Source organism: Macrotis lagotis, chromosome X (assembly GCF_037893015.1).
Source record: "Macrotis lagotis isolate mMagLag1 chromosome X, bilby.v1.9.chrom.fasta, whole genome shotgun sequence".
NCBI classification, from domain to species: Eukaryota; Metazoa; Chordata; class Mammalia; order Peramelemorphia; family Peramelidae; genus Macrotis; species Macrotis lagotis.
Genome location: NC_133666.1, coordinates 204199557 through 204226228, shown reverse-complemented (window position 1 = coordinate 204226228; position 26672 = coordinate 204199557). Strand labels below are relative to the sequence as shown.

The window sequence follows — 26672 nt, the reverse complement described above, 5'->3', positions numbered from 1 at the left end:
AAACCAGGATTAAATACTGCTTTTGCTTCATACAGACTGAGTGCTTCTGAGTAAGTATTTGGTATCCCCAAAGACTAATTGAATTGCCCCACTAACTAGGTGGGGCAACAGGTAAAGCCCCTAGCATGAAGTCAGGAAGAAGAGAATTCAAATAGTCTCAGACATTTTGGCTCTGTGACCCTAGGCAAGTCACTTAGCCCTGCTTGCGTCAGTTTCCTCATCTGTAAAATAAGCTGGAGAAGGAAATGGCAACTCACTCCAGTATCTTTTCCAAGAAAATCTCAAAAAGGATTATGAGGAGTCAGACCTGACTGAACCCTGAAACAACTGAATTGAAGAGCTGTTTCTTATCTACACTGGTGGTCCTCCATCTACAGGGGTTCTCTACATCAAGGAGCTTTCATATTCATACTTCCTCTTAGTTTTATTTTGTGTCTACTATCCGTAATAAATTCTGAGGGTTACAGAACTGAATCTGGCTCTGAGGATGGGGATAGGATAGGCAAATAAGCATAGACTACTCTTGTCTTGACTATGAGCAACTAATGAGTTTACTACTGTTTCCTGTTTGTGCTAATGTAAGTGAAAGTCATTCCTTCTGCTGTGGTACAGTATTGAAGAAAAAGAAATATGAGATTCCTATTTTAATGATTCTCTTTTCATCTCCACTAGATCTATGATTTCATCAATGTAGGGAGTTTCTGATGATGAGATTCCCTCTATCAATGCTTGCCAATAACTACTGCAATTGGTAGTCTTTGACTACTAGTTGTTGGTATAGAGTTCCATAAGTGATAGAACCATTGACACTCAGTCAGCAGGATGTCAGCAATCACACTTGAACCTAAGTGTTCTGACTCCAAGGCCAACCCTTTATCCACTCTTCTTCAACTACCTAATGTTCATTTAAATTAATCAAATCATGATAAAGTCAGTGAAATACCCATTTTGTAGATGACTATTTAAAATAAATATTGTGATGATTTCTGTCCAGCAACATGCTTTGACAATTTATTAAGCATCAATTTCCCCTGATCTCCACTTGCTTGTATAAAATTCTTTCTGCTCCTTTCCTTCCATTGTCTACAATGTGTTTTCCTATCCAAAATTTGCATCCTTGTGTGTTTTGTTACATTGACAAAGGAATAATTTGTAAAGACATTAAATTCTGTACTGATGGACAAGAAGAAATCATAGTATCAAAGCACAGGAAGAAGGGTATATTATAAAAACCAAAGCATTTAAAATTTTTTTTTTTTTATGGATAGTACAAAAAAAATCCTCTGTGGCTAGTTTACTGGTGATGATCTCTCCCCATTTTGCTGTCTGGTTGTTACTCAGTGGGTTACTTGGGTCATACTTGAAGTCTTTACATCATTTAAGAACCTGCCAGATTTAAGAACCTAACAATGCATTGGTGTAGCCTATGAGAACATAGGGCTAGTTCCCTATCATGAAGAGTTAGTTATCTCTGTAGTTGCAAAAATTAAAATCAAAGAGCTATGGAGACGTGAGTAGTAGGCAAGAACAGGCAGCAATATTTAGCCAGCAAGGAACTTCACAGAAGAAAAGGAGTGAAAAAAAAATTAAAAAAAGAAAAAAGAAAAAGAGTGGAAGGAAGGATAAGAAATCCTCTTATATGTTGAGTGAATCCTTTGTGGCAAACTTATGGGAAGATGTGGGCAAGAGGTACATGAGATGAATAGCATGAAATGGTCCATCACTGGAGGGAATTGCAAAATTACATCTGAAAAAACATTAAGTTTGAAATGTCCAAAAGTCAGTTAATAATGTGAAATTGCAGCTCAGGACAGATTAGGGCTGGAAATATAAATCTAAGAGTTACCTACACAGATAGGATTAAACTTATAGGAGCTGATGATAGAAAGATAGAAAGATAGAAAAAAAGAAGAGCATCTTGGAAGACAAAGATAATTAGAAGACCTGACATAGATGGTAAACCAGCAAAAGAGATGAGCAGCAGTGAGACAATTGGGAAGAGAGTCCAGAGAAACTAAAGCCACAAAAATCCAGAGAGAAAAAAATAGTTTCAAGTACATGGCTGATAGCATCAAATAATATAGAAAAATCAAGAAAATGAAGCTGATGGTAATGGGGAGATGCTTAGATTTAGCAATAGTCATTAACAATCTTGGAGAATTGTCCATCTTCAAAAGAGGATCAAAATGCCATCACTCTATTGGGATCAAATTCTAATGTGTCTGATTTGGCTAATCAGAACACTATGAGCTCAGAAGGTTCTACCATAGGTCAGGCATAAATAGTCCATATAAAATTTGGAGTGGAGATGTCTCTAATTTTGAGATCCTTGCCTTAGTAGTAAGAAGGTCAGGGTTAGGTTTGGTGAAGCAGACATTTTTTTAGGACACATTTTCTAGCCCCTTCCGTATACCAGAAAATGAGCAATGTGGTCCTTAATTTAAAAAGGGTGCTCAGACACCCAGTGGGCTGCTAAATCCCACTGTTACTTCAATCCAGTTAAAAGACTATGACCTGGTTGTGGGGTTGTGTAGCCTCACCTGCTGCTTCATTACTTGTCTGTTGCTACGAACTTTTGAGGTAGGTAAAGGTAAAATGGTAAGGGTGATATCTTTTGACTTGAAAAATTAAGTTGGATTTCAGGAGGCAGAGTTATTTGTGCGTCAGTAGAACAAGGAAGAAAATAATTTGAGAGTAGGGGATAGTTCAAAGGATTAACTAATGGCTCAAACTTGGAGTGAAAAGAAAGTGAAGTGAAAGGGGGTGATAGCTTGGCAAAGGGAAGGATAAGAGGCATTGGGGAAGACAGTGAGAATGAAAAATTAGTAAGGCACAGAGAGAGATGGAATGATAATATTTTGCTCTGTTAAATGTATTTTGGATATTTGATGATAGAAGTGGAACGCTTGAAAATGATAGGGAGTTCAAAAATGTGGCTATCCCCAAGTGTAGCTGAAATTCACTGGAAATTATGGAGTTGAAAAAAATTAATAGGGCAGTTGGAGAAACATATTGATGTCCCCTATTGTAAGGGTAGAAGTTGGGATGCAGAGGAACACTGTGACCCAGATACTAAACTCCTGAGAAAGGGAAATAAAGGACAGGAGGGGGCAGGACTCTGATGGACTATGATGGCTTAAATGGTATGAGTTAACTGGTCACTTCACAAAGACTTAGAGCTAGAAGGAACCTTTGAGGTTAAGGCTAGCTTTCTCACTTTACAGATGAGGAAACTGGGGTCCAGGGAGAGTATCTGAAGCAGGATTTAAATCCATTTTCCTAACATTTAATCTACTATGCCAACCTGCTACTCTGAGGTTGGACAGAAAGAACAAGCTCATTCCTTGATTTTGATATTTTTGGCAGGTAATGAAGATAATTCCTGATGATTGCAGGTGGAGAATAGGAATATTCTGCTTCTCAACTCTGCCCCTCAAGATACTGAAATTGGTTGATGTGATTGTTGGCAAAAGGGAATGACAAATGTTCCAATTTAAAAAAAGTGAACGCTGAAAAGTGTGTTTACTGAGTAATGGTGGCAAAGGGAAAATGTAGGTATGACACATAGGGGACAGGGAGTATTTTGATTCCATCTCCAGGATTAGTGTGACAGGGGACATAAGAGAAAATGCAGTTAGTGATGGGAAAAGAGGGCTTTCCACCTTAACAAAATAGAGACTGAAAATTACATGCTTGTGACTTGAATATCTGGTAAAATTCTAAAGCATTTTTTTAAAAGAAAATGACATTTTCTTGAAACTAGTATGATTTCTTTACAAATAAGTCCTTTTTTAAAAAACAGGACTACTTGATTGGAAGCCTAGTCTAGACTAGGAAATCATTTGTTATATTTACTGTGTTTCAAGCACCATGTAAGCCCTGTGATACAAAGAAAAAGTGTCAAAAGTTTATGTCCATAAGAGGCTTATGTATCAATAAATATGAAATATATAGAACATGGTAACTTTAAAGAGAAAAGCACTATTAGTGGTGGTGGTGGTGGGGAAACTTACAAAGGCCTCTTGAGTGGAATCTTAGAGGAAGCCAGGGACTCTTTAGAATCAGGGAGAAGTGAATTATTCCAGACAAAGGGGACAGCGAGGGCAAATGCTTAGGGATGGGAAATAAAACATCCTGTTGGCAGCAACTAGAATTGTAAAGTTTATGCAATGGGGAAATGTGTAAGACTAGAAAGACAGGATGAGTTAAGATTGTAAAGGGTATTAAATGGTAAAGGGGTTTAAATCTGAGTATAATTATTGGAGTTATTGGAATCTTTTTGGGTGGGGGATAGGGAGTGAGGTCAGATTAGCATTTTAGGAAAATCACTGGTAGAGGGATAAACAATGGATGTTTCCTTTTTGGAAAATTCTGGGCTGTTACTTCTTAATAGGTGGTCCATTGATTTTGAGATTGCCATTACCTTTGACTGTGAGATCTTCTCATCTGCCCTTTAGAGGCCTTTGGTCTAAGCCCTGGTCTGGTTCTCTATCTCAGCCTGCAACTGGTCCACTTGGGGAGACATTCCTGATGATAAGTCTATTAGCCTCACTGACAATCACACAGTGGTTGTCAGGCTGGTTTGGAAAGCAAACAGTTTCCAACATCATTTTCCTCTCATCAGAAGCTACTTGAATTACTCAAACTGGGATTTAACCGACTCTGGGCAGGTCCAGCAAGCCTTAAATGAAGTTCAATAGAGATGACTTAAAGGGAATTCTTGGCCATGTTTGTAATAAAGGTAAGAATAATGTACGTAAAGTGTCTAAATAAATTAAATGAGTCTTTACACATGTGTATATGTATGTACATATATATGTATATAGGTGGGGAGGTGGTTAAGTCCCAATGTTTCAAAGCAGGTTATTAATTTAGGAGACTTGAAATAGTCTAGGGGGAAGATGAGGGCCTGAATTACAGGGGTGGCTTTGTAGAAGAGAGGAACCAGGGGAGACATTGTGGCACTAGCAAGATTTGGCAACCACCTGAACATGTGGAATGAGTTCCAAGTGAGCAGCCAGAGAGGAAACTGAAAAGATGGAGATGGTTGACAGTAACAGAAACATTAGGAATGAACTGGGGGAGGAGATATTTTGAACATATTAGAGTTTGAGATGCTTATGGGATTTTGAAATATCCAATAAGCAGTTGGTGATAAGAGACTGGGTAAAAAGGAGACATCTGTTAATTAATTCCACCCTTAGAAAATAATGAATTTACTGGATGAGTTTAAAGAGAAGAGAGAAGACAGAGTCCTAAGAGAAACCCATAATTAGTATTTGATAAAGATGATGATTCAGCAAAGGCAAATTCGGTAGGAAAACTGAGAAAAGACACGAAAAACTCAAGGGGAGAATATCCAGGAAGAGGCATCAAAATGTTGGGAGGATAAAAAGCGTGAGGATTGAGCAAAGGTCCTTAGTCCTGGCTGTCTTGAGAGTATTGGCATTGTTGAGATCAGATTGCAGGGAGAAGAGAGGGAGTATAGAAAATCAAAGCAGAGAAGCCTTTACATGGAGTTTAGCTGAAGAGAGCAGATGGAGATGGTAGGATCTAGTGAAGGTTTCTAGAGATAAGGAAACTTAGCAATATATGTGTAGCCAACAGCAAACTGGCAGACAATTAAGAGTTATTAGTAGGGGCAATCTGCTGGAGACAATGGGGATAGAATCAAGGCAAAGAGATGAGTCACCTCAGTCAAACTAGAGGGATGTGAACTGGGGAGAAGAGGAAACTCTCATTGAATGGCCTCAGATTTGGGAGGAAAAGTGGGCACTGGGTGTTTGAGGAGAAAAGAGGTTTGGAATAGTCACTTTTGATGACCTTGGGGATTGAAAAAGGATGAGCACAAGAACTGTTTTTCTGTCCTGTTGAAATTAGACTATAACTTGAAATATGCAGTTTTAGAACAGTTCTAGTTTTCTTTAGAAGTAAAAGTAGGACTATGGGAATGCTATAGATGTAGCTGAGCTTCTAGAAACAGCACTAGATAGTGAACCAACTCCAACATTTTTTACTATCAGTGGTACCATGGCTAGAATTCACTTCCCTCCTCTCCTCTAAAAATCCCCATTTTCCTTCAAGACTCAACAGAGCCTACTCCCTAATCTTTTCTGGTGATCTGGTATTAGTATACTCTCCTTCTTCAAATTACCATGTTATTACTTATCTAGATGAATTCTGTCTCTCCTAGTTGAACATAAACTCTTAAGGTCAGAGACTGCTTTTCAGTTTTTATATCCCCAAGATCTAGTATAGTGCTCTGGATGGATAAATGACTCAATTAAAAAAAAATGTGGCCGAAGTGATGGTCCAATTAAGAACTTGTTGCAGTTAGAAATGGTTCAATGTCAACTTCTAAGTCTCTAGTGGAGGGGCAACTAGATGGCACAGTAGATAGAGCACTGGCCCTGGAATCAGGATCTGAGTTCAAATCTGGATTGAGACACTTAATAATTACCTGGCTGTGTGACCTTGGGCAAGTCACTTAACCCCACCAACTTGGCAACCCCCCCCCCCCAAGAAGTCTTTAGTGGAGTGTCCTGAGGGGTATTGATATGGCACTTTGCTGGGAATTAAAGAGGCTTTAAAAAATTCAACTCCCCGGTAATGAAACATAACCAAGATAAGAAAACTTTTCTTGGATTCTCCTCCATTCTCCTCTGATCCAGTAGCACTAGACTTCTTGACTGTGCCTGTTAAGTGTCTGTCTTACATGCCTGATGTTCTCTATCCTCAACTATTGGCTTCAATACTCGGCTCAAATTCCAGTTTTTGCAGGATGCCTTTCCAGGTCCCACCTCATTCCTCCACAACCTCTTCCCTCCACAACATAAGAGAAGACCAAGCATTTAATTAAAAGCTTGTTAATTGACTTATGGATAATTACCCCCCCTTTAGTCCTTTTATTGCTCTCTTTTCTCTACTCTCTCCCATTCCACCACACCACACACATAACACATATCTGAATTCTTACTTTCCATGTGACTTTCTAGGAATAGTTAAAACTTGGTAGGCAAAATTCAGTTCTACATTTGATTAGGAACACAAAACTGAGCATGATATCAACTGATGGATGTCAAACAAAAACTAGTTTTTAATCTAGTGAATCAGTAGAGTAAATAAAAAAAAGTATCTGAAAATCAGGCTGCTAGATCTAATTTCCAAGGTAGAACTCAATTAAGATTTACATCCAAATTGGAAAACACTTTTGTATTTCTTAGTATACTGTCATAAAGAATTAGACTGGAGAACATGAGACACCATAATATTCTTTTTATTAGACTTTATATTTCCCCCAAAAGATATAAAATCTTCCTAGAGAAAATATCAAAACTTGTTGAATTCAATCTGTTTTAAGGACAGTATGGGCAAGATAAAAAGCAAACTCACTCACACTCTCTCAACAAAGGAATGTAAAAACATTTCAGTATAGGTACAACATTGATTTGGAAAGAAATTACAATGTTTTACCACATTTCTCTATAGAATTTTTGTTTTCAACAATACTTTTACAGTACAAGGGTCCCAGGTTCTCAACTATCTCTGTAGCTCTCAAAAATAAAACAGAGAAAATTAAAGCAATGGAAAACATGGTTCTTGAATATTTGCAATAGCTGAACGAACAACTAAATAAGTAGCCAAAGAGGTTCAAATATGCAGGTAATTTGGCCACAACTTAAAGGTCATTTTCTTAATTTCCCTGATGTTCTACTTTAGAACTCAAAAAAAAGGATAAGAAAAGAAACTTGCTGGTTAAAGAATATATTTGCATTATGTTTGAACAGCTGGTAGTAATCAAAGTAAAGCTGACACATGATGCTGATGAATGACATGGAACATATTCACCCAAAATAATTCTAACAGGCAAATATACTTTTTATTGCATCAAAATGTTCACTTTATAGTTGATCAGAATTTAGGGAAAGATTATGAATATTCAGTTTACCACAGAATACAGTGATCTCCCATAGGAAGGTTTTTCATTTTCAGATTCAATTAAAATACTGGATCTTTTTTATTGGAACTTCCCACTAACAATCCAAAATCTGTAGATTTCACCAAACAGGAAGTTTTCAATCTGCACCAAGGAAACTTACAGTACATATTTATTGCATGAAGTTATCCACTTGTGATGTTTTATCCACAAAGGCAATGCTTGTTTATTAAAGGTGAATGAAATTTATGAATAAACTTAACCTCAATAATATCCTTAGCAACTGAATCTTAAGTGAAAATTCAGATCTAGAGAATAACACATAACTCACAAATGGAAAGAGAAATTAGTTTAAATACTAATTACAACAATGTATAAATGACAAGGTAAAATATTATGCAAATTTAAAATAAGCAAATAAATTCCATCTAATTAAGGGGAATTTTTGAAATTCCACATACACTTAAGAACCTACTTAATGACCATTTTGAAACACTTTTTTTTAAAGGGTCCGTGGATCTTTTTTCCATGGTATGGAATAACACATACTGTGGCACATGAGCATGAGGCTAACTCATCTTATCTTAGTAATAAGAATATAAAAAATGATTCAAACTGGGTGAGCTAAATGCTCATAATTCCTATTATGATAACTATGAAGAATCTACAAATGGTATCACATCAGACTTTGGACTCTGACATTTAAAAATCATCTAAATGTTTCCAAGATGGTCAACAATCTATGAAATGTATAGTGATGCCTAAAATTTGAATTTTTACAAAATCTTTACAGCAATTTGCAGTTTCCTTGGCAGCAGTGTATTTTGATTAACAGTGTTATCTTCCTGGTGTTTCTTTCTTATATCTTAGTACATTCAAAAAGTCTAAATGTTTAAAATAACATCAGCACAAGGTTAGTGAGACAACACAGATCAGAGTGTGGCCAGCATTGTCAAGCAAAAATTACACAATTTAAGTATCATATAAACTAACCATTCCCCTCTCCCCCACCCCCAGAACAGTAATATGGACACCAAAAGATTTGATGAGACATATAAAAAAATAAGGCACATTTATATCTTGATATGGTAATCTTGATATAGAAAAACCTATCATAGAACATTAATGTTCCAATAGGTTATCTAAAAAAATTACCTTATGGTACCCCAAACAGGTTTATGGTACCCAGGGAATTACTTCTTGCTTTTTTTAAGTGACAATGGAATGAATTGCACCTATCCCACTTTGTCAAGTAATGAAAATGTCCTGTTTTATTACATACTGGCAGCCTGGGGTGATGGTAAGGGAAAGATGAAAAAAAGGAGGATGCAAAACTAGAAGTAAATTAGAGGAAGATATGAAAGTTAATCATTCATATAACAAAGGCTCCTGGATTGCACTTCACCACAGAATTTACCTTTCCACAGTACAAAATAAGATTAAAAAAATTTATAACCTGTATGCATTATTGCAACTATTTGGCCATTAGCTATTACCCAACAGCTTTTTATCTCATTTTATTTAAATACTGAAATGAGATATGAACCATTGCAATTTTCATATAAATTGATCCAGGATCAGCAAATACTTTAATAACCATCTCACAACCCCAACAAAGACAAAATTAGCATTTAACCTGAGACTAAATCTGTTGTTGATAGGTTAATGTCTTTAGATAGTTCTTTTGTTGCATTTATACTGACAGTGGTGTTTAATGATAAAGAAAAAAAAAATTATTAAAAACATGGCTTTTTGTGGGAGGGGAAAAAAAAACTTGACTGAATGAAAATCACAGAATTCATGTTCTCACAGTATCCAGAAGCTGGAATAACAATGTGCTTCTTTATTGCACGTCAAATCAAGAAGATACAAAAGCTATTTCGTTACAATCCAAAATTGAAAGCCAGGTTCATCTCAAACGGATTCGGAATGTACTGATTTCCATGGGGCTCATGTTGATTTCACTTATATTTCTGGCATCCGAAGGTGAATGCATCAAAGATAATGATGATGGTATAAGACTTTGAACAGTAAATTCATTAAACAGCTTGTGAACCAAGAGCTAAAAAAAAAAAGAGAGATAAAGATTCATAAATTTAAAGAAAAAAATCTACAGGATTACAAAATTTCCCACTTTCTTTGCTTTATAGTAATCTGGGCTTTTGTCATTTAGCCAGCTTTCTTAATATACAAATTCCAATCATATATTATTCAAAATATTTATTAACTCTTTACCATGAACAAGACTCTATTGGCAGGTAGAACAAAAATATATTTTGTTCCCAACAATGTTTTTTAAGGATGTATGTGCTAATTGTATGGTTCAATTTCCTCACCTTGAAAAATAAGACCTTCAAAAACTCAAAGGAATTTTGAAGAGGAAAATATTTAAACTACCAACTGCAACTGCAGTGATCCACTACTGATTGCATATAAAATGTGAACTAATTGTATTCTTCTATCTTTTCCTTCTCTATCTTTTTCCTTTAAATTTTAAATCAACTCAGATTGGGTTAATACAGGGTTTAGCTCTAAATAGATTAGGATTTTTTGTTTTGTTTTAACATTTTTCATTGGTATCTTTTTTTTAAGGTTTTTTTGCAAGGCAAATGGAGTTAAGTGGCTTGCCCAAGGCCACACAGCTAGGTAATTAACAAGTGTCTGAGACCGGATTTGAACCCAGGTACTCCTGACTCCAAGGCCGGTGCTTTATCCACTATGCCACCTAGCCGTGCCTCATTGGTATCTTATTGAAAGTCTGGTAAAACCTAAGGATTCCTAAGAAAAATGTTCTTAAATAATTGAAGGAAATGCTAAATTTCAATTAGAGTTGACTGAAAATAATTTTTTTCTTATTCAAATTTATGGAAAGTCTTGAAATCTGTCCAAGGAACTTAGGTCAGCAAGATCAACTGCTGGTTCTTTTGCTTGAGTGTGTGGAGAAAAGTGTAAAGGGGAAGATAATATGGAAATTGGAGAGCCTGACAAATAGAAGACCAAGAACTAATGATATATTTTGAAAGTGGGAAATATTTTAAATTTATCCTACTATTAAAATAACAACCAATATTTACAAAATCATGAGTTAAGAAGCATATATGCTAATGTTCAGAAAATCCTAAAACAATGACTAGCTGTGGGGCTTATATAAAACACTTAAACCCTGTCTGTCTCAGTTCCCTAAAATTTCAAAGTGAAGATAATGATAGGATTTACTTCCCAGGGTTGTTCTGAAGATCAAGTAAGATATTTGTAAAGTGATTAGCATAGTGTATGGCATATAGAAGGCAAGTCTTATTAAATGCTAATTCTATTTCTTAATATCAGATAATGAAAGTACAGCTAAGACAGAAATTATGTTTTAGGGATTTTAAAATAATTGACAATCACAAAGTTTATAATTTTTTTTACCAAAAAGGGCCAAAAGAATCTATAAATTTTATTCAGATTTGATTTTGTGAACTGTACATTAAACAAAAAAATGACCACACCTTAAAAAATGTTTCAAAAGCTGCAATCATCCAGGAATATCTCCCAATTATTATATATTGAGGCGGCAAGGTGGCACAGTGGATAGAGCACCGACCCTGGAGTCAGGAGTACCTCAGTTCAAATCCAGCCTCAGACACTTAATAATTACCTAGTTGTGTGGCCTTGGGCAAGCCACTTAACCCCAATGCCTTGCAAAAGCTAAAAGAAAAAAAAAAAGTGTGCACCAATTCCTTGTCCTCCTATACTTTCTGTATTACCTTTCCCCATTAGAGCTTAAGATCTCCGAGGGTAGGGACTGTCTAGTTTAATCTTGACAGCTCAGCACAGTGAGTAGCACTATTAAGAAAGTCCTTAAAAATACTTTATCTTTCATTCAGAAGAAGGGGAGTTTGGAACACGGATGGGTTGGGGGTAGAGGAGAGAGAGAGAGAGAGAGAGAGAGAGAGAGAGAGAGAGAGAGAGAGACAGAGAGAGAGAGAGAGAGAGACAGAGAGAGACAGAGAGAGAGACAGAGACAGAATACAGTGAATTCTGTTTTAGGCATGTTGAGTATGAGATATCAAATACAGAGGGTTTGAGGTATCCAACAGGCAGTGGGTAATGTGGGAATGGAACTTGGAAGACTTTAGGGTGAAATATCTGAAGAGAGAAATACTATGAATATTCTATGGTTCATAGTTAAGAAGTAACCTGAATGTTGCTATTATTGTCAAATCATTATAGTATATATCACAATTATCTATCCCAGGAGAGGATTTCAAACATTTTATTAGTTCAGGAAAAAAAACAAATTTTAAAATATACCTTTCCCTGAGTAAGTGAGCAAGGTAGTTCACTTCTATTAGAGAATCTACAATCAAATCCCTTTCTATGAAGTATTAAGGCTGCCTCATCTGATGGTCCACTGTCTTCCTGGAAATAAAGAATGTACCAAATTAATTAATCCCAGACATTAAAATAAACTTTTTATAAATCATGACATAACAACTAGATCAGATTTCAGTATTCCTATTATATAATGCTAATATTATTGAACATTTAATTTAGAAATAATATTTTTGTCTGCAGTTTTTTTTTTTTCTTTCATTCTACCTCTTGCTACCACAAACCCTTCAAAGGTGAATTGTGTCCTACGTAGAATACAGTTCTGGCTGATTTAACTTCCTTCCCTCTGCCTCAGTTTTCTCCTAGTTTTCAAAGCTCTTGAATTACTTCTGAAAGCACTTCAGGACTGAATAAAGACAATTTCTACCTAAAAAAAAAAGTTCATTATTACTGCAAATAAAGCACTTCAATAGAATATGTTTGATATGTATACTGGTTGAATAAAGAACAAGAAAAGTTCTTTGAGATCTGGTCACTGAATTGTTTACCTTTTATTCTTATGTTAAAATTACATTGCATTACTTATTAAATAACCATTTACATTAATTATATTAATATTTTCTCTAAAAAACCTGTCCATTTTCATACCAATGATATTTAAAAACTTTTTTTGGCATAACATAAAATACCTAAGTGGAGAACTGGTGAACATAACATATGATTCATATTGCATAAAATACTCTAGTTATAGAGTAAAAATAATTTTTTTCAAGTACTTATCAATAATATCTGACTCCTTTAGATCTCATTTAGAGTTTTCTTAGCAAAAATACTAAATGCTTTGTCATTTTCTTCTCCAGCTCATTTTGCAAGACAAATAGGGCTATGGGCCCAGGATCATGCAGCTAGAGTATGAGACCAGAGTTGAACTCAGGAAGTCTTCCTGATTACAAGTCCAGTGCTTTATCCACTCAGTCTCCTATGTTTTATTATTTCTTGATGTCTCATGAAGTCATTAGCTTCCACATTCTCAATTCTGATTATTAGGGAATAATTTAAATCAACTTTTTTTTTTTTACAACTTTTCCCATTTGGTCAATTCTGTTATTTTAAGGTGTTAATCATCTCCAATTTTTTTTGCCTCTTTTTAGCAAGTGGTTAATTGTTTTTTTGTCATTCCCCCCCTTATTCTCATTTCTCTACCTAAGTTTTTCATTACCCCTTCTTATTTATTTTGAAAGCAGCTGTTAGTTCTTCAAAAACTTCTAATTTGGTTTGTGTTTAATTCACTTTTTTTTTTCCATGTGCAAGTAGCTGCTTTGGTTTGGGGATTAGTCCTTCTAAAGAGGTATGATTTAGGGAGAGGTGTGGTCATTGCTCTTGTCTTCACTCTGGTATACCCAGCAAGGGCCCCTGATCCCTTGGGATTGCAAGTGATACTTCTTAGGTTCCTTTCTCCCTTGGATCCAGAAATGATACTGTTTCTGATTCTATGAGGCTAAAAGTATTACTGTCCCTCAGTGTTCCTACTTCCTGTTGACTGAAAACGAAATCCTTGAACTACGACTCAAAAACATAGACAATGAAGTTGCCAAGCAGCATCTAGTACTTTGTCCACTGCTACTCACAGGATAACTGATAATGTCTTTCTGTTTGTGAGGTCCCCTTACTATCTCTAGCTTAAGAATATAAATGCTCCTATATGATGTTGGGCTAGAAGGATGTTTCATTCTGACTTTTTGTTAAGTTTTGCAATTCTAAAAGCCTTTTCTGAATCTCTAGAGATAAACATATAATTTCTGTTGCTTTTGTTATTAATAGAGTCAATTAATCTGACAGCGTACTGAATATTGAACCAGTCCTTCCTGATTAGGTGTAATTCCCACCTGGTCACAGTGTACAATCCTTGTGATATATTGCAGTAATCATTTTGCTAGTATTTTATTTAAATTTTTTGCATCATTATTCATTAGTGAAATTGATACCTAAACTAGGAAGAGCTATAGACCAAAGTCAGATTTGTGTTATAAAAGGAATTTAGTAGTTCTCCTTCTCTGCCATTCCCCTCCCCCCCAAACAGTTTACTTAGTCTTTAAATTAATTTTTCTTTAAAGGTTTGATTGAGTTCACTTGTTTATCTATCTGGTTCTCAGGATTTTTCTTAGGGAATTCACTGATGGATTATTCAATTTATGTTTTTAAATAATGTTACGTGTTCTATTTCCTCCTCTATAAATATATATAATTTATATTTCTGTAAATAGTCAGGCATTTCACATAGATTGTCAGATTTACTGGCAGAGAATTGGGCAAAACAGCTTCTAATAATTGCTTTAATTTCCTCTTCAGTGGTGGTGAGCTTGACCTTTTCATCTTTGATACTGATAATTTGGGTTTCTTTTTCTTTTCTTAAATCAAATTTATAAGTGGTTTATCTATTCTGTTGGGTTTTTTTTTTCAGAAAACGAGCTCCTAGTTTTATTAGTTCAATGGTTTCTTTCTCTTTTATTAACCTCTTCGTTGCTTTTTTAAGATTTCTAAGTTTATGTTTAAATAGAGATTTTTAATTTGATCTTTTTCTAATCTTTTTAGTTGCATACCCAGTCCACTTTCCTGTTCTTTCTTTATATTATTATGTGTTTAGTAATAAAAATTTTCCTTAGTAATACTTTGATTGTATCCCATAAATTTTGATATATTATTTTCATTGTTTTATCATTCTATTATTATTACTTATTAATTTATTATTATTTCCATGATTTTTTCTTTGACCAATTCATTTTTTGGGATTAATTTCCAACTGATTTTAATCAATGTTTCCATAATCCTGTATTGAATGTAGTTTTTATTACATTATGATCTGAAAAGAATCTATTTAATTTTTCTGCTTTTCTACATAATTTTCTAAGGTTTTTAATACCCTAATACATGGTTAATTTTTGTGCAGGTGTCAAGTACCTGTGAAAAAAGGTATGTTCCTTTCTACTGCCATTCAATATTCTTTAGAGGTTTATCATATCGAACTTATCTAAAATCCTATTCACCTCTCCTTAACTTCTTTCTTATTTTGTGGATGGATTTATCTACTTCTGAGAGGGGAAAAAAATTGAGGTCTGCCACTAGGATGGTTTTATTATTTCCTCCTGTAACTCATTTAACTTCTTTAAAAATTTGGATGCTATGCCATTAAGTGCATATATGTTTAGTATTCATATTACTTCATTGCCTATGATACATATTTAACAAGATTTAGATAACTGAGCTCTAGTTTTGATTTTGTTGAGATCACGATTGCTTTTCTTTTCTTTTTTTTTTACTTTAGGCAGAGCATGATATTGGGCTCTTGCCCCTAACCTTTATTCTGTGTGTGTCCCTCTGCTTCAAATGTATTTATTGTAATATAGGAATTTGATTTTAATCCACTAAGTTACGTACTTCTGGTTGAATTTCCTTCCATTCAATATCTCTCCTTTATCTCTCTCTGCAACCCCCACCCCCCCACCCCAGTCCCTTTTCATCCTCATAGGTATTTTGCTTCTGACCATGCCCCTCCCCAAACTATATTCCTTTTTATCATTCCTCCCACTGCACTTTCTACTTTCCTATAGGGTAGGATATTTCTATCCCCAACCAAGTGTGTATATTATTCCCTCTTTGAGCCAATCTAATGAGAACATGGTTCAAGTATTTCCTGCCACCTGTTCTACCCACTCCTTCTCTACTCATTTCACAGTTACAAACTACAGACCTTTTTTCCTGCTATTCAATGTCACAGCTAGGGGGTCAACAATGTAACAATATATGGGGGGGGGTGAGAACAAGGAGGGATATTTTTATATATTATCTTCTTTAGTGACAGTATTGACATCAAAAGGTCCAAACTAATTCCTTAGTTTCTTCTAAAAATACACCAAATTAAATCTAAATACTTCTCTACTTATTTAAGAGTGGAGTCAAATCCTTAACTCCTAATCTCCTTTTCTTTTGAATAGAAATTTCTCCATCCTTGAAAATATAAATACTTAATTATTGGTAGAATTTAACCAAAAACTTTCTCATTAAGAATATCATGCTTTAAAAACATATCTTAAATTATGAGCTTCCTTTTTACTTTTTTTTTTTAACACAAAATCAATTGTATCATTGGATTCTAGTGAATGAATTTTATTATTTTCAGAAGGAAAATTAAAAAACAAAAGAAACATATTGTGTATTTCTCTCATTTTCTAGACATCATGTCTTGTAAGATGGATTGAATATACCAATCTCTACTATTCACTGAGAGGCAGTGTGAAGTCAGAAACACCTGACTGTGAATCCTGAACTCAAACATGTAATAGTTGTGGGACCTAAGGCAAGTCACTTAACCTCGCTCCTCCAAAATTTCTTCATCTGTAAAATCCAGTTAAAAGTAACCTACATTGCTAAGACTAAAAGAGATGGTATATCTAAATGATTGCACAAGCATTAAAATGCTATATAAATGTTACATAAATCTACAGATAAATGTTAGTATAATTATTATCATCATTAATAGTATTATTACTTAAAGAACAGGAGAATTACACAAAACATTTTAATTTTCAAAGTATTTATGACTCATCCCCAACACAATAAATGTAGTTGTCCTTTAAAGAAATATTAACATACCTTAGATTGTATTGTCCTTAGATTAACTAAGTGAATGTCACAAGGCATGGATGATACAAGTGGAGAAAATCCATTCAAGAGGTGAGGACTATTTATGTCTGGATTTATAGTCATTGTAATGACTGGATGATTTAAGAAAGAAGATGTTAGGTGGCTAAGAAGTGAAGGAAAACTGACTGACTTCTTTTCTTCATTCTATTAGGAAAAACAACAAAAATTAGTAATTTATTTCCATTTCTATACAAATTAGACACAGTGGCACATGCAAACACACATATCTCTTAAAATAATACTTTTCATTTCTATTTTATATACTTTTACAAAAAAACAGCATTCTTCTAGAATCCCTTCTAGAAACAAGTTGTCTTTCTCTCACACTCTCTCTCCCTCCATGTGATTGGAACAATATCGCTAATTCCTTCTTTTCATTCATCTTTTTTAAGATTATCAAGATATAACAGAACTACTCCAAGACCTTATACTTAGGGGTCTATGAACCCTAACAGTAATATGGTTTAAGGGGACACATTTATGCATATAAGAAGTTTATCCTTATATTCATCATGATTATTAATTTGTGTTTACCATTTTATTTTTCTTTAACTCCTGTGACTGGATTCTATAAAGTTTCAGCTCTGGTCTTTTTATAAGAAATGCTTAAAAATCCTTAATTTCATTTAGTGAAAATAAAATTTATTTAAAAAATTTCATTACTCCATTTGCATCTTTACTTCATAAGATTAGACTCATTTTTTTTGCAAGGCAATGAGGTTAAGTGACTTGCCCAATGTCACACAGGTAATTATTATGTGTCTGAGAACAAATTTGAACTCAAGTCCTCCTGACTCCAAGGCTGGTGCTCTATCCACTGTGCCAGCTAGTTACCCTAGACTCAGTTTTTGAGTAAGTTTTCTTGCCATTTTCTTGTCATTTTTAAGTTCTCTGCTCATTTATAGTTGGTTGTTATTTATATGTGATTCTGATTGTAGCTTCTCAATACTTGAATTGATTCTTTCTAGCTGCTGGAAGTATTTTTTATTTGATCAAGAACCTCTAGATTTTGACTAGTATGTTACTAGGAGCGCTCACTTTGTGGTTTCTTTCAGATAAATGAATAATAAATACCATACTTTAAGGGATTCAGTATTCACTGAAGAAAGAAATAGATCATCTATTCATTTGCCAAAGAAATAAAACTTTTAATATAATACAAAATTAAAGAGGAAATATTCAAAACATCTAAGTTTTTTAAACTGTCAAAATACAGCACATTGCTTTGCTCTCATGGTATCATCAGAAGAGAAAAATGATTTTACATACATAAATGTTTAGCCAATATTTCTGTAACAAGAATTGTCATTTCTGTACTATAATATAAATGTTCATGTTTATGTGCATATATACGTGTGTGTGTGTGTGTGTGTGTATCCTTAAAGACACAAATATTAAATGTCATGATTCCCTACCAGGTTTGAGATATATACTACATGATTCACAAATGTTATGTTAGAATAAATACAGATGTTCCATCAACTGATTTTAAATTAAATTTAAGTTAATTGGACCTAATCAAGTAGAAAAAGATATGCTGCTATGCCCAGTTGCTTTGGTTACTAGTTATGTTCCAAAGAGAAATTTGAATGTATCTCTCATTATTGGAAAAATAATTAGTATTCCAATACTGACTTTTTCTGTGAAACTATAAGCATCAGTAGTGGTGGTATCAAATGAAAATTGTAGTAGCTTACCAGTATAAGGGATAAAGTATACAAAAAGTACAAAATAGTGATTGTTTCTTTATTCTCCAAGGAGTCAAGTTGAGCATGCACTCTCAAGTATAAGAAATTAATATTTGGGGGAAAGAAAAAAAGTTAGTTAGTGTAGGCTTGAGATCAAATACCACTTGTGACCTAATCTGTATAACCTCACACAAGTTAATTAATCTTGGGATAAATTCTAGGTCTCATTGTCCTCATCCATAAAGTAAGGGAGATCAGATGACCTTTCAGGTTACTTTCACAGCTCTGGATTTATCATCCTATGTTAATAGAGAGTAACATACCCTAGGCTGATAACTGATTGTAATAATGTCAACAAAATTATATAGCAAAGATATAAAGTTGAAAAAAATCAACAAAATATTCTTTGAAATCCTAGACCTTTTAATGCTGCTTGCAAATATATGCTTTCTTTTTATATAGTCTTTAGATTATGTAATGAAATGCAAATGAAAAAATATAGTATTCACAAACATATATTTTCAGTATTATATTTTTTTCATTTGCAATTCTGTCTAATTATTATATGGAGTTCCAGATAAGAAAATACCCTCTGTCAATGAAAATTAGCACCTGCTCTGCAACTTACAGTCAAGAGACTTGCCTGAGACCTAAGAGGTAAAGTGATTTGCTCAGTGTCACTGCTGGTATGTGTCAGAAGTGAAACTTGAACCCAGGTGCTCCCAACTCTTAAGTCAATTCTCTTTCTACAGTGCCAAGCTGTCCCTCAAATAATTATTATTCATCAGTGAGCATAAGATGTACTCCTTTCCAAAAACTGTAAATTTACATCAAAATTAGTATTACAGAATATCATATAACAATGAGTTCTGATAAAAAAAAGGTAAAATAATATATTATAAGCAACTTTCATATTGGTTCTTGAGAACCTGGTTTACTAGGGCTATCCCCTTATCTCTAAAACATTCCTAAATAAAAACAAATTTATTTAGTTTCACAAGAGACCCCCAAGTTTGACCACTGAAATTAGCTAAAACCATATACTTTTAAAGTTGGCCCAATTTCTTTCAGGAAACAAAAGAGATTCAGCAAATTGTTTATGTATAAACATATCTATGTATATATGTACATGTAAATATATTTAATATTACATCCTCCTCCTAAGTTTGCATTTGGAGCAGAACACAAGCAGTTCTCAGAAGCTTACTTAGAGTAAAAGGCTGGAGAAGGAAATGGCACTATTTTTGCCAAGAAATCTTCAAAAGTAATCTTTTTTGTTTCTTTGGGAAATATAGTATGAGAAGTTTAATTACCATTACATTTTCTTTCAGTAAAGATTTCATTTTTAACCACAACAAGAAATGATTCACAATATTTTCTTTTTCTATCTTACTGCCTTGCCTCCAGTTGGAGGGTGGGCCAGCCTGAGCAAGTAGACCTGGTCTCCCTTTTTCCTTTAGCTCCTGAAAAAGAACAGACCCTGCCTTCTGCTTTTCATAACATTCTTAAGAGGGGAGTCCTTCAAGAAATATTATATATCCTTATCTCCTGGTTAACAAATTCTTATTTCTTCTTATACTGGCTGTGTAAGTGAAAAATAACCTCTTTACTTTTGCTATCATTTCCCAGGACCTACCCTATCCACTCTGCCCTTCTTTCTACTCTTTCTTTTGGGATCCCTTTCTGTCAATCTATCCAGGTTGTGGTGATAAAGACATTGATTCTCTTTTATTCAGTCTTCCTCTCTATGTCAACTCCTCCCCTTAACAAGAGGATTTTAATATACATTATAATGTCCCCCAAAACATCCTGGCTTCTTTCTTAACTCGCATCCCCTCTACTCTACTCAGATCGAAAAACCCCCCAAAATTAGCAAGTTATCTACTATACACCAGAAATGATTGTTAAGCACTGAGGGATAGCACAAGTGGTAAAAGACGAAACCTGTTCTCAAGGTGTTTGTAATCAGGAATATATAATCAAGCTATGTATGATAAATTTAATAGAGGGGAGACTAAGATTAAGTTAGGTTGCAGAAGGCTTCCGGTTGAACATAGGATTTCAGTTGGAACTTGGAAGAAGCCAACAAGAAGGAAACTATTCTAGGCACAGAGAAAATGCCAGAACCAAGAGAGGGAATGGAACATCAAGGGACAAGTGACACTGGATCAAAGACTATGTGAATGGGAGCTAAAGATGTAAAAAGAATGGCAAAGGGGGTGGCTGGGTGGCACAGTAGATAAGAGTGCCGGCCCTGGAGTCAGGAGTACCTGAATTCAAATCTGGCCTCAGACACTTAATAATTACCTAGCTGTGTGGCCTTGGGCAAGCCACTTAACCCTATTTGCCTTGCAAACCTCCCCCCCGCCTAAAAATCAAAAAAGACCGTCAAAGTAAGAAAAGGACAGGTTATAAAGGGATGTGAATATCAAAGACAAGACATTTGAGTAGTTGGGTGACATGACATGAGCCAGGCTGGCCCACCAGATGACTACAAATAGTCCAAGCACAAGGTGAAGAATGCTTGTGCCATGGTGGAAGCAATGTGAAAGAAGAGAAGAGAGAGTATTTAAAGGATGTTAGAAAGGTGAAACGGGTGCTAGAAACAGATTAGAAATAAGGAGATGGGGCAGTGATTGATGGTGAGGCATTGTGGCTGATAACACCCTTGGACTTGCCTGAGGAACTGGAAAGATGGTGGTATTGTTCTCAATAAGAACAGGCAAGATGGGAGGTAGGGAGGATTTAGGGAGAAAGAGAAATCATTTTCAGACAGATGAGTTTCAGATGTATACTGGATATCCAGGTTGAACATTTGAAAGACAAGATAGGTAGATCTGAGAATCATCAGCACAGAGAAGATCAACGAATCCATGTTCTAATGACATGTTACACCAAATGAACTATTATAGGAGAAGAAAAAAAGAACCTAAGACTGAACCCTTTGGGCCATCTACTGTTAAAAGGGCATGAGAATCTAATAAAAAAGACAGAAAAGAGGTGGGGAAAAATACAGGAAAGAATGAAGTACAAAAATGTAAGAGAAATAAGAATATCAGAGAGAAGAGAAGGTGATCAAACTGTGCCAAAGACTACCAAAAAGTCAGAGAATGAAGACTAAGAAAGGATCATTAGATTTTGCAAATTAAGAGATGGAAAATTTTGATGTAATGATGAAATCAGAAGCTATATGTTGAGGGATTAATAGGAGAGTAAAGAGAGAAAGTGGGACACTCCTATTTTACTATGTGTCACACACTGATATGGTATTAACCTCAATTTCATCAGTATCCCATGTGTTCCACTGTAATGATCAAGGACTCTGAGATTACTGACCACAAACTCCTAACCTCTCATTTTCCCTTGTGCCTTATTTCCTCTAAATCTATTTTTCATCCTTTCTGCAACTTCCAGTCCTCACATCCTTTAGTGCTCTCTGAGGCCACAATCCCTATTTTGGTTTCACTTTCTTCCCTTACCAATCAGGATAATCCTATAAATTAACCAATTCAACTATATGCTGTCTTCTACTCTCTAATCCCTTTGTTCTGCTGCTGATCATAATTTGACAAGCCCAGGTTGGTATTATTACTGCTACCATTTTTCTTATTGACCTAAATAAGTCACATGATTGTGTTATCTGAGTCAGAAATTTTCAATATTCAGTCTCATCTCATTCAACCTCACTGTCACAATGAAGTAATTTTGCTTTTCTTTAATTACCTAAGGAACACCCTATAGTGGTTGTTCCACATTTTTTCTACTCTCAAATCTGTTGTCTCACAAGTTACTGAGAAAAATAGAGGTTATTTGTCTTTAGTTCCATTTTCTCGAACTCAAAAACCTCTTGATATTTCCTTCTCTCTTCTTCTAGACTGATTAAGAATTGTCCCTTTTAGTTCTCTCAACAGCCAACCCCTACACACTATATCCATGATAACACTCTCTTCCATCTCCTCCAGCAGCTTGTCCTATTGATCATTCTCAATTTCTAATCTCAACTAAGCTAACTTCTAATAATTTTTGCTGACAGTAAAGGAAAAGGACCATTGTCTGGAGATTCACTTCTGTTTTATAACTTGAGGAAAGTTACTCCATCTTTTAGATTATTGTCTAACTTGTCCCCAACAAAATAAATAAGGCTTCAAAAAGCAAATATCCTGCACAATCTAATTTAGAAAAAACATTTTAAACACTCTCATGATCTACCTTACCTCCTTTATTTTTTCTTTCCTTCTGTGGCTAAGCTCTTTCAGAATACCTACAATCACTACCTCCACTTTTCTTCTTGCACTCTCATCTAAAAACTCTACAATCTAGCTTCTGATTTTATAACCATGTTGAAACTGCTCTCTACAAAGTCTCCAATGTCTCAAAAACCAAATTTAAGGGTCTTTTCTCAATTCTAATCCTTCTTTAGCTCTGCAAGCTTCGCTCCTGTTGGTCACCCTGTTCTTCTAGATTTCTTTTGTATTTCATTTTTTAATATCACTTTTCTCTCTTCTGATATCTTTCTGGCACTAGCTCTGAAAGAACACTTTTTCTTTCTTCTACTAAAAAAAACATTTATTGGTTGCTTATTAAAGACCACTAAGACCTGTAGATTTAAGATCCTTCAGTTTCATCTCAGTTTAACTTTTAGGCTTATTTGGCACTATCTTCCTTCACCTATCTTGTATTGATAAAGATAAATAAGTATGTAGGGAGGTAAGAAAGGTAAACAGAAAAGAGGCCCTGTAGGCCACCCAAATTTGTTTAATTGGTTGTCTAGAATCAAAGACTCCAACTAGTGTTTAGAATCTTTCAGGGATAATATTTTAAGATCTATCTTGAGCATAAATATTTCTCAGGGTTCCTAGTTAAATTTATTCAGGTTTCTGACTTGCAAGAAGTCTCAAAGGAAATTGAGTATCAGAACCATGACTCAAGCCCAGGTCCCTCTGAATCTAAATCCTATACTCTTTCTACTGAACTTGCTGCCTCCCTGATTACATTTAGGAAGGTGTTTCAATAATCTAAGAGTGAAGTGGTTAAAGATGGATCAAAAATCATTGCAATGGTAATGAAAAAAATGAAAAAATATCCTACATTAATGACAAAGGTTTTGTTTAATATAAATCCTCAATGAAGATATTTAACCTACTTTTTAATTCAAGAGAATCAGAGGACCTGTCAATCTCCAAAACCCCAACTCTAGATCCTATGTTTACATTTTTTGAACTTTTCCCCAAAATTTTACTGATATTTATTGTTTCTTTTATCACCAGTTATTTCAAATATTCCTTTCCCTGACCCTCCCGGAAATCCATCCCATATAAGAAAAAGTATTTTTTAGGGAGGGAAAAAAAAAATCAGTACAAATGATCCATACATTGAAAATGCCTGAAAACAGGTAAAATGTTTAACAATGTTGACCTGTGGATCTACAACATAGTAGTTTGGAGATATTCTTTCATATCTCTACATTCAAGTCCTGTTTGATCTTTGTAATTTTGTTACATTTATTTTTGATTTTTTGATACATAGTTGCTCTTCCCAACATTTAGCACATTGACTGGCACAGGGATTAATTTCTATTTACATTTTTGTAGTCACTTTGTATATTGCTCTCTTAGCTTTGATTACTTCACTTTGCATCAATTCATATAGACTTTTCCCTGTTTCTCTATATTCATCACAGACAATTTCTTACAACACAGTAATATTCCATCAAAATTCATGCACTACAATTTGTTAAGCCATTTAACCAATGGGTATCTATGTTGTTTCTAATTCTTACATATCAAAAAAAATGCTGCTAAAATATTTGAGTGCAGAAAGATTTTTTTCCTTATTGTCTTCCTTATAAGCCTAGTAATGGGGTCCCTGGTTCAAAAAGTATGGACATTTAATTATGTTATTTGAGCAATTCGAAATTGCTTTCCAAAATGGTCATATTATTTCACAACTCCACTAACAATGTAGTAGTGTGACCTAAAAATTCTGAAATCCTTCTAAAATTGATGACTCCAATTTTTGGCAATTTGTAAGGTATGAAGTAAAATCTCAGGGTTATGATTTATATTGCTCTTGCTATCAGTAATTTGGAAAATTTCTTTCATGTGATTGTGAATATTTTGCATCTCTTCTTTTGAAAACTATTTGTTCTATAGCTTTTGACCCATTATCCCCTGGGGAATGTCTATTAATCATATACACCTATTACTTATTTATATATCGTGGATTCCAAACCCTTTTTAGAGGAATTTGAAACAAAAATTTTCCCATTTGATATCTATGCAAAAGCTCTGAGGTTTCAAGTAATCTAAATTATTTATTTTTATCTCTTTAAATCAACTCTAGTTCCTGTTTAGTTAAGAATACAACTTCTACCCAGAGTTGTGAGAACTATGAACTTTTTATTATCATTTAATAATGAGATCATTAATATTATGGTTGGGTATCAATTTGGAATGTACTGTGGAAAAAAAACATGAATGTACTGGGAATATTGTGGAAGGTATTAGTCTTAGCCTAATTTCTGTTAGAGCAGTTTTTATCAAATGAGTTTTTTCTTAAGTGTTTTCTACTTTATCAAACACTAAGTTCTTAGTGGCTACCAAAATTATCTGAGGTGACTGAAGTCTATTACATCTGATTCTCCCTTAGTCTAGTCTGAGTTATTACTCTATTTCTTTTTTAACCAATACCAGATGGATTTGCTGAGTACCATTCTATAATACATTTTGAAATCTGGAAGTGTTATTTCTCCTATGTTTCTACTTTTTTTCATTAGTATTCTACATCTTTTGTTTTATCAAATGAAATTTATTGTTTTATAAAATTCTATAAAGTTTCTCCTTGGTAATTTGATTGGTATAGCATTAAAATGCAAATTAATTTTGGTAATATTTTCAGTTTTATTATATTGGCATGACCTATTTAAGTTATTTTACACTTCTTTGTACTTTGAAACCAACTCTGTGTCTTTCAGGTTCTCTGATATGTTCATTTCCAGCTATTTTATGCATTTTGTAATTATTTATAATGGAATTTCCCCATTATTCCTTCTTAGATTTTATAAAGTATTACTATATAGAAATGTATTGATTTTTTGAGGATTTATTTTGTAGCTTGCAACCCTACTGAAACTATTGATTGTATAAATTAGTATCATGATTTCCTAGGATTTTCTAAGTCTATCAATTTATCAGCAGTTTAAATAAGGATAGTTTTATATCTCTTCTTTGCCTATCTATATGTCTTTAATTTATTGATCTTAGTAGTGTTGCAAGTATTTCCAGAAGTATAGCAAATAAGAGTAAGGAGAGTGGTATCCTTGCCTCACTCCTTTGTTTACTGGAAAATATTGTAGTGTATCCCTTTTATGTACAATTATTGATTTTGATTTTGGACAGATGCCTTTGTGATATTTAAAAAAAAGGTCCTTCTATGCCTAAACTTTGTAGGGTTTTTAGCATAAAAGAGTACTGTACTTTGTTTAAGGTTTTTCTGCATCTTTTGAAATGTTTATGTGATGTTAGTACTATAGTTTTAATATAGGTAAAATCTAAAAAAAGTTTTAGATCATCTTGGTACCTAAAGTTCCCAAGATTTTTATCAAAGAAATAGAATAACTATTTGAAAGAAGCGAAAAAACAACCCAAAAATGTGCCATATAATTCTTCCTACCATGTCAATCCCATTTCTTTTTTCTAATAGAATTCGAAATAAATTAGCTGTAATCTTGTTATCTTGTACACCTTGTCCAAGGCCACGATAATCATCTTGCATTAGACGACGATCCATGATAACTTCAATCTGTCCTGAAAAAAAGAGACATTTTGATAATAGCATTTTATACTGGCTACAATGATGGATTAATCCATATTTTATTGTTACTTCTATTACTAATGACCACATCAAGAATAAAACAATATAAAATGGCACCCATGTGGAAGAGTAGAAAGGGGGTACAAGTTGGAGTCAAGAAGATCTGATTTTAAATTCTATTTCAGACACAGTTATGTGATCCTAGATAAGTCACATCC

The 26672-nt window shown here is 34.2% G+C and overlaps 1 protein-coding gene across 2 annotated transcripts in view; it reads right to left on the bottom strand.

The window, feature by feature from the left end:
- Window positions 1-6614: 6614 nt before the first annotated feature.
- The window catches only part of MAN2A1 (mannosidase alpha class 2A member 1), a 181998-nt gene continuing 161940 nt past the window's right edge, over window positions 6615-26672 (bottom strand). The window contains exons 19-22 of one of the 2 annotated variants that reach the window (XM_074199950.1): window positions 26314-26447; window positions 16904-17098; window positions 12233-12340; window positions 6615-9998 (exon numbers count right to left, since the gene is read on the bottom strand). In XM_074199950.1, the coding sequence (XP_074056051.1) occupies window positions 9846-9998; window positions 12233-12340; window positions 16904-17098; window positions 26314-26447 (590 nt within the window). In that variant the 3' untranslated portion in view covers window positions 6615-9845. Of the gene's footprint in view, window positions 9999-12232; window positions 12341-12385; window positions 12681-16903; window positions 17099-26313; window positions 26448-26672 lie in introns of those variants that run through there. The other variant, XM_074199951.1, reaches the window with a different exon arrangement.